Here is a 17,190-nt window from a genome sequence, read left to right as displayed (position 1 = left end):
ATTGCAGAGCCTCAGCAGGATGCTAATTGACTTTTAATGCATTTTTAATCTTCAGCCTCCCCTGTGCGTGTGCGTGTGTCACAGTTAAAGTGAGGCTGCCTCTCGTGTGTCTCAGTGTTTACTCATGTTCTTGTTAGTGCTGCTGTTTGACAACATGTCTCCTCGTCTGTGTAATCATGTGACAGGAAGTCACTTTGTCCACTTCCGTCCATCCTTCTTACCAAGAGGACAAGTTGACTCCCACCTCATAACGTGACCGTGGAGAAGGGCTGAAGCCAAAGGTCTCAGTCTGCAGCTGCTCCGAGGACGTGAACAGGCGAAGTGTGTGTGCACGACGTTTCACCTCTGGTTTGTGTGTTTGACGCACAACGGAGCGGGTGACCCGGTATTTTTCACACATTTCCGACCCGGGTGCGTCTCATCTGCTGTGGGTTTGCGTGTGAGAAGACACGCGGATTCACTGTGTCACGTGTCTTACACTTGACCAGCTTCATAATCACATAGCGCGGGAAAAGAAACACGTTACGTGGAAACAAACATCTGTTTCCATCTGGATAGTTTTATTTTACGTCACACACACAGAGCACGTCTAATAGCACAGTAGACGCGCACGGTCCTGAACGTGTTTGAAAACGTGCATTGATAAACAGATTGAATAAATCACAGCCAACCGGTTTGTACACGGGCCTCGACGCGCACGAGGCGACGCTCCATCATTATGTTCATCACTTTTCTAAATGAAACTCGTGCGCATCATTACACACGTTAGGTCCGAGCTGACTGATGGAGACGGGCGTGTGCGTGTCTGAGTGTGCACGTAAAAGAGACAGATGTGTACTATCCGTTACAGAGCGAACGTGTGTGTACGTGTACGTATTTCTGTGTGTAAACCATCATTGTGAGGACACCGAGGACATTTCAGCTGGTCCCCACAGACCTGGTGTCCAAGTGTCCCGGGTAGACAGTTGGTTAACCATAGCTGTGGTCCTCACAAAGATAGAGGAACATCTTTCACAAACGGTCTCACTCTGTGCGTGTGCACGAGTGCATGTAATGAGATAAAGGACCGTGCTGATGGGACGGGTTTTTGTGTTTCAGCTTTAAACTAATGTTCCCGACTTCACGCACGGCTTCGCTCGTGTCCGCACACACACCCACGCTCACATGATTCACTCCTGAACACTGGACTGCGTTAAATCCGAGTCTTGACCATCAAACTGCCCTTTGAGGACCAAACACCGTCTCCGCTGATCCAGGTGTTTGTCGTCACCCTCATGACTCAACACCTGGAGCCTGGTCTTTACATAAAGCAGCGTCCTTCCTGTTTTACTGCAGTGTTGTGTATTGTATTGCTGTAGTGGTCACGAGGTTTGAAATGACTCTCCTACCTCCCAGGCAGCCACTGGTCTCACTTCATTTCAGTTCACTATTACAGTCCAAATATTTTAAAGGGTCCGTCCCCATAAAGTCCAGAAACACATTTCCACACTGGACATCCAGTCACTCTTTGTCCATAACTGGTCGGAGCTGTAACACCTGAAACTTAAGCCATGAATCATCTTTAGTGACGCTGCTATAAACAGAGCAGGAAAAATAAAAGCCTCTTGTCCAAATGGGGAAAGTTACAACGCTTCGTGTGACCGTGGTCAAAGTTCAGTCCACTCTTTTACGTTCTGAGTGAGACCTGGGTCTGTAGGTTCATCCACCCGGGTGACAAGACAAAGCACTACATCATCAAATCACCGCTGGAGTCAATGAGCTGCAGAAAACAACAGAAGAAAGAAACTGGTAATGATTTTTCATCAGACAGTTAATATATGACTGGCACAGGAAATGAGTCTGGCCCATCTGAAGCAGCTCTGAGTGACCTCATGGTGGGATGTCCTCATGTCTCCTGCAACCCCGAGCCAACCTCAGGTGGAGACAAACCACTGAAACCAGTAAAATGCAACAGGTCTGGTCTTTTAGGTAATGCAGTCTCAGACTGAACCCAAGGCAATTTTAGCAGTGGCCGGATCGTCTTAGCCTGGGCCCCCACCTCTGGATGGACCACACCTCTGGATGGACCACGTTCGTTTTGTTCTGAGGTTCAAATCAGCCCAATGTTGTGCTCACTGATGGCGACATGAGAACGGCCTCTACGTGACTTACAAACCCAGTGTGCCGTTAACCAGGGCAACGCCAGCCGTCCTGGGAAACTCTCTAAACGTGTTCACGCCTGCTCAGAGGCTGCGGGGAGGCCGACCGGCTGACCGGGAGAAGTCTAATTGGCTGGGGACTGTGTGCGTGTCCTCTTGTCTTCATCTGGCCTTTGGGAGGTAATTAGTTCCACCACGAGACCAGAAGGTCAGCAAGTGTTTTAAATGAACCAGAGCCACTGATAATGAAGTGTGAGATTAAGGGTGGCACAGCGCCGAGCACTCTGCAGTGACCTTATTAAGGATTTACTGCAGCGGCGGCACCTCACTTATGTGTTTTATACATCATAATAAACACTTTAATTTACTAGTAGCATTAGTGAAGCAGGAGGATGAGGAGGAAAGGTCCATCCACAGACAGTTTCCTGAGTCACAGGTGGATCAGATGAGGCTCTACTGAAGGACGAACGTTAGAAAATGTTTGTCCTGGTGGGAAGAAGCTCATTAAAGAAACATCCAGTGACTATCCACCTGTGGGCCAAACGCCCCGTCTTAGCCTCAGTCCTAAACAACCCAAGCTCCTTCACCTGGTCCCAGCCCTCAGGCACTATCAGGACAACTCACCCACCACAAGTGATTTGTCAGTGCAGAGCTTCCTGCAGAGGTGGGGTCAGGTGGGAAAAGGGGAACGATGACAGGGACGGATGATTAGTGCTCACAGGCAGGTGATGGATGTCAGGCAGAAAACGGGGGTGTGGTGATGGAGAACAAGAGTGAGAAGCTGAACAGAAACTCAGTGACTGAACTGTTTGAAACTATCTCATTTCTTCTGCTGAGTCTCTGCGGGTGTCTGGTTTCCTTTGACAGCTGCAGGAAATCCTGTCTGTGAGACGCCGGGTGAAACCTGTTGATTTAGGTGTGTAGGCCACCAGAGGCGACTGTGGCAACTCTGTACCTCTGTCAACACACTGTGATGTGTATCCTGAAGTATCCTGAGCCTGACTTGGATCTTAGCCCTGAAACCGACCGCTGAGGAAGTGAGCACCTGTTATCCTCACGTTGGTGAAATGTTACAAACTGCTATTCAGTAAAAACAAAGCATAGAACGTAATTCATTCAGTTATAATTCATTGGGCAGTTTGTTTACCATCCATCCTACTGCAGCAGGGCAGGCCCATAGGGGGCTCCAGTGTGCGTCATGGCTAACCTAATGACTTCTAGTTTGGACTCTCCACCTCTGTGGGGACATCTGAACTCTGCACGGACTTACCTTGCACCTCACTGTGCTTCCATTGGTCTGAGGTGTTATGTCCCACATGCTGACGTGGCCAAGCCTGCCATCATCTCCACTTAGAAACCACTTTTCACTTTGTGTAAAAGACTAAACCTTTAACCTCCACCCTCTTCCACTTTCCAAGGCTTAGGGTTATTTTATCCCAGGCCCTGTTGCTAAGGTTTGACACAGTCTGACACGTCCTTGTTGCCATGTTGGAAATGAGGCGACTGATGGAGGACCGGTTCTGTTATTTGACTTTCTTGTAAGAAACCACGTATCTGAGCTGCAGGACACAGCAGGAAGTTGTTTTACTTCAAAAACAGTCAGCCACCGTCACCATCCACCATCAGAGTTCCATAAATGATGTGAAATGCCAAAGCCTTTCCTGGTAATCAATCCTGAGACACCTCCCTGAAAGCACAGACTGATTTTCCATTTGACTGAAAGTCAGTAACTTGGATCACGAGTGTTTACTTCCCAACTTTAGTTCCTGCTCCCCCCCAGCAGCGATGGCGGCTCCCTACCTGACGTGTGCAGCAGTTGGACAAGAACACAGGCTTTTAAAAATGGCCTCCAAAACGTTCACTGGCACTGACAAAGCTGTTACACTCAGGAAACTGATTTGCAGATTGAAAATCCATGTGTGTCATGAGGAGCTCCCGGTGGACAGAGGTCACTGCAGCGATCCCTCCATCAACCAACAACACTACGACGTGTTCACAAACATCCAACAGCTCCAGTCCTGGACACCACAACAAAGCCCCTGTTGTTTCATTAGCTGCCTGGTGCTTTAATCACTGTCAGCCATGGCCGGATCACTGGACAGGTCGACTGGGGGCCGAGGTGCCGGGGGGCCCCTGGGCCAGAGCACCCTATGGAGTGACAGTGTTTCCTGTTGGAAAGTCAAACAAACGACTACAAAGAGACACAAAGCGGGTTTGGCAGAACAGCGTCAACGTGCTGACGTGTAAGGTCTCAGAGCGATTAAAACAGTGGAGAAGTGTTTTGGACCAACTTCTGTTTGGCAGAACAGCGTCAACGTGCTGATGTGTAAGGTCTCAGAGCGATTAAAACCAAGTGGAGAAGTGTTTTGGACCAACTTCCTTCTCAAGCTGTGGTTTTTATTCTTCACACAGCTACTTGTTTGACTTTTCCTACATCAAACTGCAGAACCAGGATGAGCTCACAGGAGAGACCTGAAAGCTCAGGACTGTCAGACACCTTGACATGTGTCTGGATGAATCTGTGTGTTTGTATTCGTTTACCACGGCTGGCAGCACTGGAGCGGCTCAGGACGCCACCACAGGATCGTCACGTTTTAAAGAACTGAGTGTGAATGAACCTGAGGGCCGCTCTCGCACACCAACTACACTCTGTGGAACGTTTGCTTTGTCTTTGCTGCAACACATGAAGGACAAGCTCGCGCTACTGAGCCGACGGACACAGGCTGACAACTCTGTCGCCACGTCCAACCAGTAGCTCTAGGATAAAAAGCCAGACACACGTTGTAGCAGCGACAACAGGGAACACATGGAGAAACACCTGACCAGGCCATAACCCCGTGTGTGTCTGTGTGCAGCTCAAGCTGATGAGCCAGTCTGTACAGCTCTGGTGCCACGATCCTGTTTCAGCTGGAACTCTGTCAACATGTCTGCAGGTTTCAGCCCAGTGGACACAGTCTGATTGTTTTACCTTAAAGATGATTTTCATAGCAAAATCAAATGAAATAACACCTGGTCAGCAACAAAAGCTCTGGAGTTAATGTGCTAAAAGAGCAGTAAACTGCTCAAATCAACTTCCTCAAGCACAAAGTGCTTTTCTCCAGGGAGGTGAAGAGTTTGAAACCAGGAACTTGTACTGGAGTGAGAGCGGGGCCTGGTCGTGGCTGTGAAACCTGCTGGGAGGAGCAGGCCTCATCGAGTTAACAGTACCCATGGAGGAGGAGGTCAAAAGTGAATCCTCTGGCGCCATCACCATCTGGGCCTCGCAGGGAGAACGTCACAAACAAAATCCTCCCATTAAACAATCAGCTGAACAGCAGGGGCCCGGGGCCCGGGACAGATGAAGCCCTAAACCACAGCGCTGTCTCCTCCTGTTAGAGCAAAGAGCAGCCCCTCCAGCTGAGGATGACGCTGTTTGGTCAGATGTGCTTTAGCCGCAGTTCAAACACAGGAAGCAACAAAAGTCAGGCCAGAATCTGTAATGACAAAACGGCCACACTGAACCTCAGACGACTGACCGACAGCTTCAAGACTCACGTTACTGTCACTCAGCTGTTTGCCAGCAGGCCAACGCAGCATGACCTGGCGTCACAGAGCAAGTCTGCACATCAGAATGAGGAATTAAAACCAGAATTTAATAAATAGTAAGGCTGTGTTAAAGAGATCAACTGATTAAAAACAATTCCAGTCATTGTTACACACACATTCCAACAGCTCTGCCCTGTTCTACAGTCAGTGGGGAGGAAACCTCTGCAGAACCGGCCCGATACCTCCTTCCAGCAGGTAGCAGCCAGTGCCAGTGCTGAGGGCTCGGCCTTCGACAAGGTACGTTTGTAGGCCGGGTCCTCGGTGGGTGGATGTGAGGCCCCGGGGATTTTCTCCACAGATCTCAGCACTCAGTCAGTCAGTGGTGCCTGTGCTGAGGGCGGTGAGGATGGGGTGAGAGAGATGTGCAAGCGCCAGCTGGGCTCTATTGGTTGGTGTCAATGCATACTGGGAATTGTTTCCGTCCTGTAATTGATACTGTTGACTGAACAAACACTGGAGTCTGGTTACAGCTTGTTATCAGTCAGCTGTGTGGCACAGGCTGGTACCTCTTGTTTTATTAGGGTCCAGTCAGTCTCTGGCCACCACCTCTGTGGGTCACATGCACCAGTACGTCCAGGAGGATGAGCGAATGACTGAAGATCTGTGGTTTCACCGGCTCCTCTCTTGTTACCGGCAGTAACCAGGAAGTGAACGCTCACCGATCATAGCTCCTCTAAAGGAGTTTTATAGGTTGCAGGTGTCTCTTCCTCCCACCGCCTCTCACACAGACACAGTCCTGTGTAATGTGTGCAGACAGCAGTGGGACACACACACACACACACACACACACACACACACACCTCTTAGGACGTTTGAGAGGATAGCGAGATAAAGTGGTTACCATGGCAACTTGCAAATCAGAACTTCCCCATTACAGAAGTAATTAAGACATTTTCCTCCTGTGAATCTAGTTTTCACTCAGCTGTCCACATCCTGCAGTTCACCGTCGGTCTGGTGTGGGCTTCCCTGGTTCAGGTCCAGGTCCACTTCTCTGACAACTGTTCTAACTCTGCATCGGGTAGCTGCTAAATTCTGTGTGAACGATTCTTCAGAGAAATACTCAGAACATTTTGTCATCTAACCAGATAAAGTGGTAAAAATAGTGATAATAAAACGTATCTCAACATGAAAAACCTTTGTCCTGGTGGCAACAACACACTGAAGCTTTTAGCACAACATAAATGTATTTGTTTCATGAGCTGGCACCTAAAACATAAGGATGTAGGCACATGCTTCCTGTACAGCTCAGGGGATTTCTGTGGGAGACTGGTCACTGGTCGTCTCCGTGTCTCACTGACTTGCCAGAATCCCTTTTCCACTCTTCTTCATATGCTTATAACAGGAAGGAGCTGATAAACTGGACCTGACATCACTCTGACAGTACACCGAGAAGAAACGCTCCACAACACCTGAGTCTACAGGCCCCCGTCTCTTAGAGGACTACCGGGGACAGGAACCAGGAACCAGGACTACACCAGGGGCAGGAACCAGGACTACACCAGGGGCAAGGAACCAGGACTAGGAACCCGGACCACCGGGGGCAGGAAACAGGAACCCGGGCTACCGGGGGCAGGAACCAGGACTACCAGGGGCAGGAACCAGGACTACACCAGGGGCAGGAACCAAGACTACCGGGGACAGGAACCAAGAACCAGGACTACCGGGGCGAGGAACTAGGAACCAGGACTACACCAGGGGCAGGAACCAGGAACCAGGACTACACCAGGGGCAAGGAACCAGGAACCAGGACTACCGGGGGCAGGAACCAGAGGCCGTTCCCTTTCTAACTCTTAAATTTTGAAATGTTCTATAGGTTTTTAATGGCAGACAGTTTCTAACAGCTGGTGTGGTTTAATGGCGTCATTGTAGCTTTATACTTTGTTTTACGTGCTAAACACTAAAATCCTCATCAGCTGCGTTGACATGATAAACAATGTATTGAATTCAACTGAACTTTGATGGGCTTAAAAACGAGGTACTTGTTATCAGACGAGGTGTCTGTTTCCTAAATGTCCCCACTTCTCTGTGTGGTCTCCTCCTGGTAATGACTACACTCACAGATGAAAGTAAAACCTCCCCAGGGCTCAGGTTCTGGGCTTTTAGCTCAAATTCAAAAGTCCTCATTGGAAAATCTTAGAATGAATAACCAAATAGGATTTATAACCCGTGTCTGTGGGTCACAGTGAGGTGTACCGGGCTGATGGAGGATGACTGAGCCGGTTCACACCTGCAGCTGCTGCATGGACCCAGCTCCAAAACCTGACTAGAAATCCTTTAACTGGTCGTTACCACCAAGAGTGTTTGTGACTGCGTTCAGTAAAAGACATTCTTATCTGTCCGTCCTTGGAGGAAGACAGCGCTTTGACCCTTTTCAGGCATGTTTACAGTGAAGGACAGTGGAGAGGAGACACCTGCTGCTAAAGCTCGGTGCAAGGAAGCAGAGCTCAGACATGAAGAGGATCTGCAGACTGAGGGACACAGAGGTTAAAACCAGGACAATGAAGGATTCCCCCTTATTACAACAGGATGACAGCTTTAGTTTTCTATCTGTTAGTTTATTTACTGGTTAAAACTGGTAACTGCTGTTCTGTACATTCACACCGAGCAGATTATTCAGCTTGTTTACATCAAGTTGAATTCGCTGTCACAGGAAACAGAGCTGTAACGACAGTCAGGCAATTCAAGTTTAAACATACAGAAAACGACTTTTGGTAATAACTTTTCTGAACAATGAATCTAATGTGCACAGAGCTATTAGCTGCAGGGTTTTACTGTGTATGTGAGAAAAGGCAACAATCTGTGGGAGGAGACTTCGCCCCACGGCAGCGATGATGTCATGTTGGTAGGAAATACACCCAGAGGGCAGCAAGTGGGCTCAATGAGAATCCGATATTTTACATGACTTGTCCTGGAAATCATCACACACCAGCCACAGGTAGCAGCTCCGCGGTGGGGGAAGCTTGGAAGGAGCCTGATGTGGGGTGGGTGTTGTGGGTGGTGTGCATGGCGAAGCCCAAACACATGGGTGGAGGTGGAAATCACATCAATCACACCTGACCAATGTCAGCTGGGTCCCACTTTCTGGTAATAAGACAAGGGCCTCACACACTGGTCAGCACAGTACCTCCCCCTCCAAACCTCCAGGGGCGCTGTGCTAAATGACGCCACCTTAGCTACAACGCTAACATTGCTAGCAGTGGATCGCTACGATGGCCAGTCTAGGTAGCTGATAGTTGATCAGTTACATGGTCTCACCATGAGTGACACGCCCCTTTATTGGAAATCAGTTTGTGATTGGACACTTCACATGACGAGGAGGAACGGGTGTCACATGACAGTTAAAATGTGTTTCCTTGGTTCCTCTCCCCTAGCGGTTTGTCGGTGCATCCTAGGTGGGCGGGACCAAGACACAAGGAAAAGACAAGTGAAGGAAACGTGTATGAGGTTAGTGGAACTGGGATTCTCCTCCAGTTAGTGGAACTGGGATTCTCCTCCAGTTAGTGGAACTGTTAGTGGAACTGGGATTCTCCGATTCTCCTCCAGTTAGTGGAACTGGGATTCTCCTCCAGTTAGTGGAACTGGGATTCTCCTCCAGTTAGTGGAACTGGGATTCTCCTTGCGTCTAACCAGTCAAAATGAACAGAAAAGCAAACTCAGTGATGAAACACATCACTTAGCTTTTTACTTTTAGACTCATCTGTCCACTGCTAAGTGAGGATCTTGTCTCTGCTGCCTGGTCGTTTCACTTTTTCCCGCCTCCCACTGATCCTCATCGTTGCTTCCTCTTCTGCTCCTTTGCTCTCTGTCCTTCATCTTTAAAAATGAAATGAACAACAAAGTCTCTCCTGTATAATCTGAATCAGACTAAAGCACATTTTCATTATGTAACATTGAGGTTTCACAGAGCTCCTCCTCGGCTCTGAACCGGGCCCAGCGGCCTCTGACTTCAGGAAACGTGGACAACCAGCTGCTGCTGCTGAAAGTCACGGGTTCGGCCCATGCCACCCGCCTCAGACGCTGCCCTGTTGTCAACATACAAGCTAAATGTGCCTCACCTGTTCTGACAAAGTTTGTGTTTACACTTTTTGTCAGCGTCGAGGAAACAATGACAAAGCTTCACATGAAACGCTGACGTCTCACCTCTAGGGTCACGTTAGCTGAACAGTCCTCCATCAGGATGTGGTCACATCCTCAGAGCAGCAGTACTCGAGGCCTCGAGTCATTCAGCGGCTCTTCTTCTAATCCCAGCTCATGCACGCCTCCTCGCCTATTGTCTGCCTTCCAGGCACCCTTTAACCCCCCTCCCCTGCTGGTCTCCCCGTCGTTTCCATTTTCTCCCTGCAGCTTTCCCTCCCCTCTGTTTCTGTCTGGTTTCTGTTGTTGTCTTCTGGGGAACAGAAGATTTCCTCACTTGATTTCTTTTCCTTCCTCTCCTCATCTCCTCCAACCCCCCACCTCCCATTTCCACCGCCCTCAGGTTCTCAAACGTCAGTGGCGTTCAGGCAGGTGGACACCACATCCTGGGTTTCCAGCACTATCTTCTTTGCTCTCCCTCCTCCTCCACCAGTGGGGTGGATGCTGTCCAGCCGGCCACCCCTCCCCTTCTCCCCTCCCCTGGCACACTTGAAGACGGCGAGGAAGGCAGCGCGGTAGTTGCGGTTCATCCAGCCATACAGCAGCGGGTTGGCGAAGGTGGAGCACATGGCAACCACGTGGAAGATAGTGTAAAGCAGGTGGAAGTCGCGCATGTCCAGCACTGTGCTGTCGATGTCTGTGGCCAGCTGGAAGGCGTGGAAGGGCAGCCAGCTGACGGCAAACACCACCACCATGGTTACCAGCATCTTGGTGGTCTTGCGGCGCCGGCGGTGACGCTCGGAGCCTGCGCCGCTGTTGCCAACGCTCTCTGCTGGGCTGACATGGCCGCGCAGTTTGGACCAGATGCGGGCATAGGCGAAGGAGATGATGGACAACGGCAGGAAGTACTGCAGAATCAGCATGGCGATGCTGTAGACGGTGCCATCGGTGCTTTTACCAGGCCACTTCTCCGTGCACACCTGGGACCAGGCAGAGGGAGGGAAACAGAGACGTACATCAACTACAGTTTAGTTTAGTTGTAGTTTATGATCCAAACGTAAACGTTAAACCTTTATTTTACCGCATTGTTTATCTGTGCATTTTATTTCAACATGCTTAAATCAAACCGACAAAGAAAACATGAGGGAATTAACCCTCATGTTTTCTTTGTCGGTTTGATTTCAGCGAGTTTTTACTGGTCACGTCTTCTGTTACGATACGAACCTTGAATTGGACAAGTTTGTACAAAACCTGATGTGGAGGGACGGAGACGTGGGAAAGAGAGGGATGTGGAGGGACGGAGACGTGGGAAAGAGAGGGATGTGGAGGGCAGTGGGAAACGAGCACAAAGATCAGAGATGGGTGAGGAGGGAAGTGAAGGGGCTGACATGCACATGGCCTACAGGGGTGTGTGTGTGTGTGTGTGTGTGTGTGTGTGTGTACCTGTATGGTGTGTCCAGGCTCCAGAGTGAAGGAGCCGTACTCTCTGAAGATGGCCAGAGGGCTGGCGAGCACAGCGCTCAGCACCCAGGTGAACGCTATCACCCCGAAACACACGTCCTTCCGCATCCTGGTCTCCAGGTGGTACACAATGCACCTGAAACACACAACAACACAACAAATATAAGCTAGAACCTGAACCCTGGTCTCCTCCAGGATCCACAGGTCACCAGGGATCCGGCTCCTCACTGGGACTCTGACAAAGCTGTGTGAAACCTGACTGAAAGCAGTGATACAAAAACAGGTAGAGGCTAAAGAGCAGCAATCCATCCATCATCTCTACCACTTATTCCTGGCTGCAGCCAATCCCAGCTGACACTGGGCAGGAGGCGGGGTCCACCCTGGACAGGTCGCCAGTCCATCATTGGGCTGACATTTAGACAACCAACCACTCACTCCAAGGGGCAGCTCAGAGTCTCCAGTCAACCTAAGCTGCAGGTCTTCGGACTATGGGAGGAAGCCGGGACCTTCTTGCTGTGAGGCGACAGCACTAACCACTGCGACACCGTGCCGCCCTGCTACATTCCAGTAAATCTAGCGCTGTCAGATCTGTTTTGGTCATGTCAGCCACAGAAGTCAGACAGATGTTTTGTTTTTAAAGCTTGTAAACCCGTCTACAGTCCAAACTGGGACAGCACAGTCAGGTACAGTGGTTAGGACTGGAGCTTCCACAGCTCAGAGTGAACCTGCAGGTGTTTTATGCCTCTGAACTCATTACACTTGTTCTCAGAGAGCAGTAAATTTACAGCCCGTAACTGGCCGAGCGGCACAGTGTGCTTCGGCTGTGCCTGGGTGTCTGTGGGGCCCCGGCAGCCGCCTGGCTGTTTGTGTGCAGGGTGGATCAGAGACCTGGTCAGTCCTGGCTGATACAGAGAGAGGACCTGAGGTCTGACCTCTGTACAAGTATGAGTCAAAGGCTTCTGTCCTGTTCTGTGCTGCACAAAGTTTATGTCTTAATTTGTCATTTTGTTGTGTTTGTGAGAGTGTGTGGGGCAGGTTTCTTTGTGTGGTGCTTTACTGATATTGATGTTTGATTTAAACAACGCTGCCAGACTCACTTGCACTTCGTGCTAATCTACCTCTGTTTCCTGTGATAACTGCTCAGCTAGTCGCACACTGTGCGTAGAGGCAACGTTTCTGTAGTGAAGTTTGTTAAATATGAGCAGATTTTGAAACATCAGCATTTTGGCTTGTACCAAACTCAGGAAACGAAACGATGACTGAACCTCAGACTCCATGTAAGGACCATGTTGCTGTGCCTTCGTCAAGGATTCTAAAAGCTGCACCAATCGATACTTTTGTATCAGAAATGGATCAATTGTGTGACATAACAGATTGATCAGCGGCTCTGCAGGTTCCCTGAACTTTACAGTCTGCTTCTCTTTCACCGCTCTGTTATTTTTAGCCATCATCTGTTTCATTTGGACAAACTAGTGCCATTATCAGTAAACTGAACCAGCTGTTAGCGTGGCTTTGGAGGCTGCTCCTGGGCTGGGGGGGTCCCCCATAACAAAGATGGAAGAGAGAGAGGAAGAGGAGCAAAGGAGAAGGACAGAGAGGAGGGAGCGGTGTGAAAAAGCAGAGGAAGGGAGAAATGGGTCTGAGGTTCATCTCCTGCTCCTGGGCTCCTGATGTTCACCCCATTGGCTGGTTTGTCATCTCTATCAAACACTGGATGGTAGTAGTCCTGTAGTTTGCCTGATTGTATTTGTACAGCTGATAAAATCTTCCACCACCTACTGTGGCTCAGGCCGACAGAATCATGTCGCTGACTGGGCTTGAAGGTGAGAGGCTGTTGTGTAACCCTAATACCAAACCCTGTTTGTGTTACGATGCCACTGTTTCCTCAGTAAACTACTTACATGCTGTGTGACAGTAAAGTCAAAGCAGCGCCCTCCTTCCAGCTGAGGACTAAACATGACTCTGCAAAGCTGCTGAATTTTTCACAGCTTCCCTCAACTCCTGCCCCGTCTACCCCAAGACTCACCGGTGGCGGTCCAGGGCGATGACGTTGAGCGTCACCGTGGAGACGTGCACGGCAAGCCCCTGGGCGTAGGGCAGCAGGATGCAGAGGGCGCTGCCGAACTTCCACTCCCCCTGCAGCGTGTAGACGAGGGTGAAGGGGAGGCACAGCGTGTTCACCAGCAGGTCGGCTGTGGAGTGACAGGACAGAACAGTCAGCAAGAGGCGATGTGAATCAGACACAGACTTAGAAGAGAAACCAGTGACAAAGTGCTGATGCTGCTTCGACAGGTTTTAATCACACCCCGTCTTTATGACCAGATCAGCGTCTCCATCTCAGCTGTAAAGGGGAAAATTCATACCCACACACATCTGGAAACTAGTTCTCATCAATCACACCCGCTTCGCTCGGCGCTTTCTATTCCTCGTGTAACATGTTGTGAGTGGTGAATTCTCCCTCAAAGTTTCTCCTCAAGCTCACACTCCAGTCTTATTGTGAAAGTATTTTCTCTTTGGAGAAGCTACCCTCTACTTCCTCCCCCATATACACAATCAGTGACAGTCTGTTAAAACCCGTAGTGTCAGATAGCATACAGACCGACACACAAAATGTTTGGAGTCACCGTGTGGTCGCTGTGCGGTCGCTGTGTGGCCCTCTGTATTCGTTTCCCTCTGTGTGGTCGCTGTGTGTCCCTCTGTACTCGTTTCCCTCTGTGTGGTCGCTGTGTGGCCCTCTGTACTTGTTTCCCTCTGTGTGGTCACTGTGTGTCCCTCTGTACTCGTTTCCCTCTGTGTGGTCACTGTGTGGCCCTCTGTACTTGTTTCCCTCTGTGTGGTCGCTGTGTGGTCACTGTGTGGTCGCTGTGTGGTCACTGTGTGTCCCTCTGTACTTGTTTCCCTCTGTGTGGTCGCTGCCTTGTCGTCCTTTCGGTCTCTTTGTAGCTGGTGGTGACATTTTGCAGGTGAATGCTGTCAATGTGTTGTCATGTGTGAACGGAGCTGTTCGGAGCAATAACCACACACACGTGACTCGTCACACACTCTGTTGAACAGAGAACAAGACACTGCTTCACTGGTCATTCTTTTCTGATAATCACCACTGGTTCAGGGTCGGCACAGTGAAATGTCCTGAGTGACACAGAGGTGCAGACCAACAGATCACGTCCACCTCTGCAGCTACAGGTCTCATAATCAGGACACATTACTCCTGATCTTCATCCCCACGTCCTCACGTCGTTACGTAACTCATCCTCCCATTGCTTCTGTTATGAAGCTTAGTGGCAACACCACCCATCAGCTCACAGCATCGAGGGAAAGATGTTATGAAGCACATTCATTTTCCTCCATCGCTAACTGCACCAACTAGCACCCGCTGACAAACGGCACAAGACAAATTCACATCCACTTTGCTTTGACTTTAATGTGCACCGATTCCCATCTGAACGGCCTTAACGGATTCCTAACGTGGCTGTAGTGCCGCTGTAGCTGCTACAGTACAATATCAGTTTAACGCTGGTCACGCTGCAGCTGTGTTGCCACTAAGTAAATGTCCTCTTCTGAGCAGTGACTTGGGGGACACTCCAGATATGGGGACAGGTTAGGATCCATGCAACTGTAAACAAGGCCTCGTTCCAGTAATTAGACTGTTCCCTCCCTCTCATGTTGCCTCAGCACTCCTGTGGAGCAGAAAGAGCCTGGTTTCTGTGAATGATCAGGTCAGGGCGAGGCAACCGCCTCAGTCCAATTCCTTTGGATCTTTGCAGGTTTCATATTTGCATGCTGCACATGAGGACTGACAAGACAATGATGGACCACTGACAGCACTGTCAGGAGTCTCAGTCCTGCTCTGACTGGACCACCTGCTGCGCACACTGATCAGCTACTGATTGTTGTGCAGGACAGTGCTGGTAAGCAGCTGTAGCTGTCTCAGTCACATCCTTCTTTAATAGATGTCTAATTAAGGCATGACGGGTCCAGGAGGGACACTGGACCAGTGTCCCTGAGAAGCAGCGTGGGGTCAGTCTGCGACCCTCTGAAGCAGGTCAGTCTGTGATGATTAAATCTGACATAAGGGCATTGTTCCACATGATGTTAGGCTAAAGTGAAGGGATCTCACTGAGCCTCTTTCCATAATGTGACCTACTTTCTGTGATGCTTGAAGGCAGAGAGAGACAACAGAGCTCAGGGGAAAGTGGCAGAGCTTAAGACAGAGAAAACAAACTGCCAAAATAAGAAATGGAAATACTAACAGAGAGAGGGTGAATGGAGCAGTGAGCATGTGATATAGCTGCTTCTCAAAATTTAATGTCATAAAAATGGTCTAAGGTGTGTGTTAATGACCACGTGAATTCAAGACTAGTGCTCTGGTTAATTCAACGGCGCCAGGTCAGGTCGAAACAGGAAACAATCTCCCCAGACTTCCTCCCTACGTGGACTTTGTCACTCTTTATACGTCACCAATGGTCTTTGTCTCTCCTGTCATAATCAATACACCTGATAGATGTTGCCTAATTCTAACACATATCAATGAAATGCACCTTCTGGCTGACTGGTAGGTGCAGCTTGGCCCTACTGACCCAAAACTATGGGTGTGATAAGAACCGATTGATAATATTTGAACCAGCTGGGAGACGGTTAGAGTAATGTCAGCTCATACTGCTCATTAGGTTGTACTAGTCACAGCCATAAACACGGGGGCACAGAGAGGTGCACACGCCCTTCCTGAAACCGGTCACTGTCCGTGGTGCTGAATCCTGCCTCAGTTAGTGGTCCTGAATCCAACCTTTCTCCCTGGTCCTGAATCCTGCCTCTCTCCGTGGTCCTGAATCCTGCCTCAGTTAGTGGTCCTGAATCCTGTCGCTGCCCGTGGTCCTGAATCCTGCCTCTCTCCATGGTCCTGAATCCTGTCTCTCTCCCTAGTCCTGAATCCTGCCTCTCTCCGTGGTCCTGAATCCTGTCTCTCTCCCTGGTCTTGAAGCCTCACTACCAGGCACATCCACACTCACAAATAAAAGTCATGGCACTGTTTGCAATTTCCTGGTTTTCTGCATAAACTGGACATAAAATGTGATCTGATCTTCACCAAAGTCACAACATTTCTAAGATGATAAAACACAAACAATCCTGATCTTTCAGATCTTTATTAAACAAACCTATTAAACATATGATGGTGGACAAAGCCACAGCAGCACCAGGCTTCTGATGTCACTAAAGGTCACTTGGAGTCAGGTGTTAGCAAACCTGGAACAAGAATGGAGATGTTGTTTAGAATGACCTGGACTTACAGAAACACTCAGTGTGTCTGTGCAGATTCTCAGTCATCCAGGTCATAGTAAACCGAAATGACCTTAGAAAAAATCAACTGGACTAGATTTCTAGGTCGAAGACGTTTCACCTCTCATCCAAGAGGCTTCATCAGTTCTGACTGACTGGTGTTGAGTCAGAGATATTTATCCCCCTCGGTGGTGTTTCAGTCCTTTGATGCCCAACAATGTCCCTTAACGACTGAGTCGTTACAGCCCAGTATCGGTGAGAGTCGTTACCTGTCTTTGAATCCTCCCCTGTCGACCGACGCCTATTGTCCTGGTGGGCATGTTTGGGCAGAGATCTCAAAACAGGATTGTAGATGGAAGACAAGTTGTGTCTTAGTCCACCACCCCTATTTAGTGAGGGGTGTTCTATTTTTACAAAAATAGCTTCCTTAACTCCTCTCTCAAACTAGCGATGTTCTCTGGAGAGGATCTGGACTTCACTGTCCTCAAAAGAATGTCCTTTGTCCTTCAGGTGGAGGTGGACTGCTGACTCTGGTCCACTGGAGTTGGCCCTCCTGTGTTGGGCCATGCATTTGTGAAGCGGCTGCTTAGTTTCACCAATGTACAAGTCGTTACACTCCTGACTACACTTAATTGCATACACCACATCACTCTGTTTA

At 49.4% G+C, this 17,190-nt stretch overlaps 1 protein-coding gene across 4 annotated transcripts in view; it reads right to left on the bottom strand.

Annotated features, from left to right (window-relative positions):
* Positions 1–9,259: 9,259 nt before the first annotated feature.
* npy2rl (neuropeptide Y receptor Y2, like) overlaps positions 9,260–17,190 on the bottom strand; it is a 26,784-nt gene continuing 18,853 nt past the window's right edge. For all 4 annotated transcript variants that reach the window (XM_020622182.1, XM_020622180.1, XM_020622183.1 and 1 more), the window contains 3 exons: positions 13,285–13,450; positions 11,241–11,394; positions 9,260–10,777 (listed from right to left, as the gene is read on the bottom strand). In XM_020622182.1, the coding sequence (XP_020477838.1) occupies positions 10,205–10,777; positions 11,241–11,394; positions 13,285–13,450 (893 nt within the window). In that variant the 3' untranslated portion in view covers positions 9,260–10,204. The remainder of the gene's footprint in view (positions 10,778–11,240; positions 11,395–13,284; positions 13,451–17,190) is intronic.

This window comes from Monopterus albus, unplaced genomic scaffold (genome assembly GCF_001952655.1).
Source record: "Monopterus albus unplaced genomic scaffold, M_albus_1.0 scaffold274.1, whole genome shotgun sequence".
NCBI classification, from domain to species: Eukaryota; Metazoa; Chordata; class Actinopteri; order Synbranchiformes; family Synbranchidae; genus Monopterus; species Monopterus albus.
Note: the sequence above shows the minus strand (reverse complement) of the source record. Positions and strands in the feature narration are given on the sequence as shown.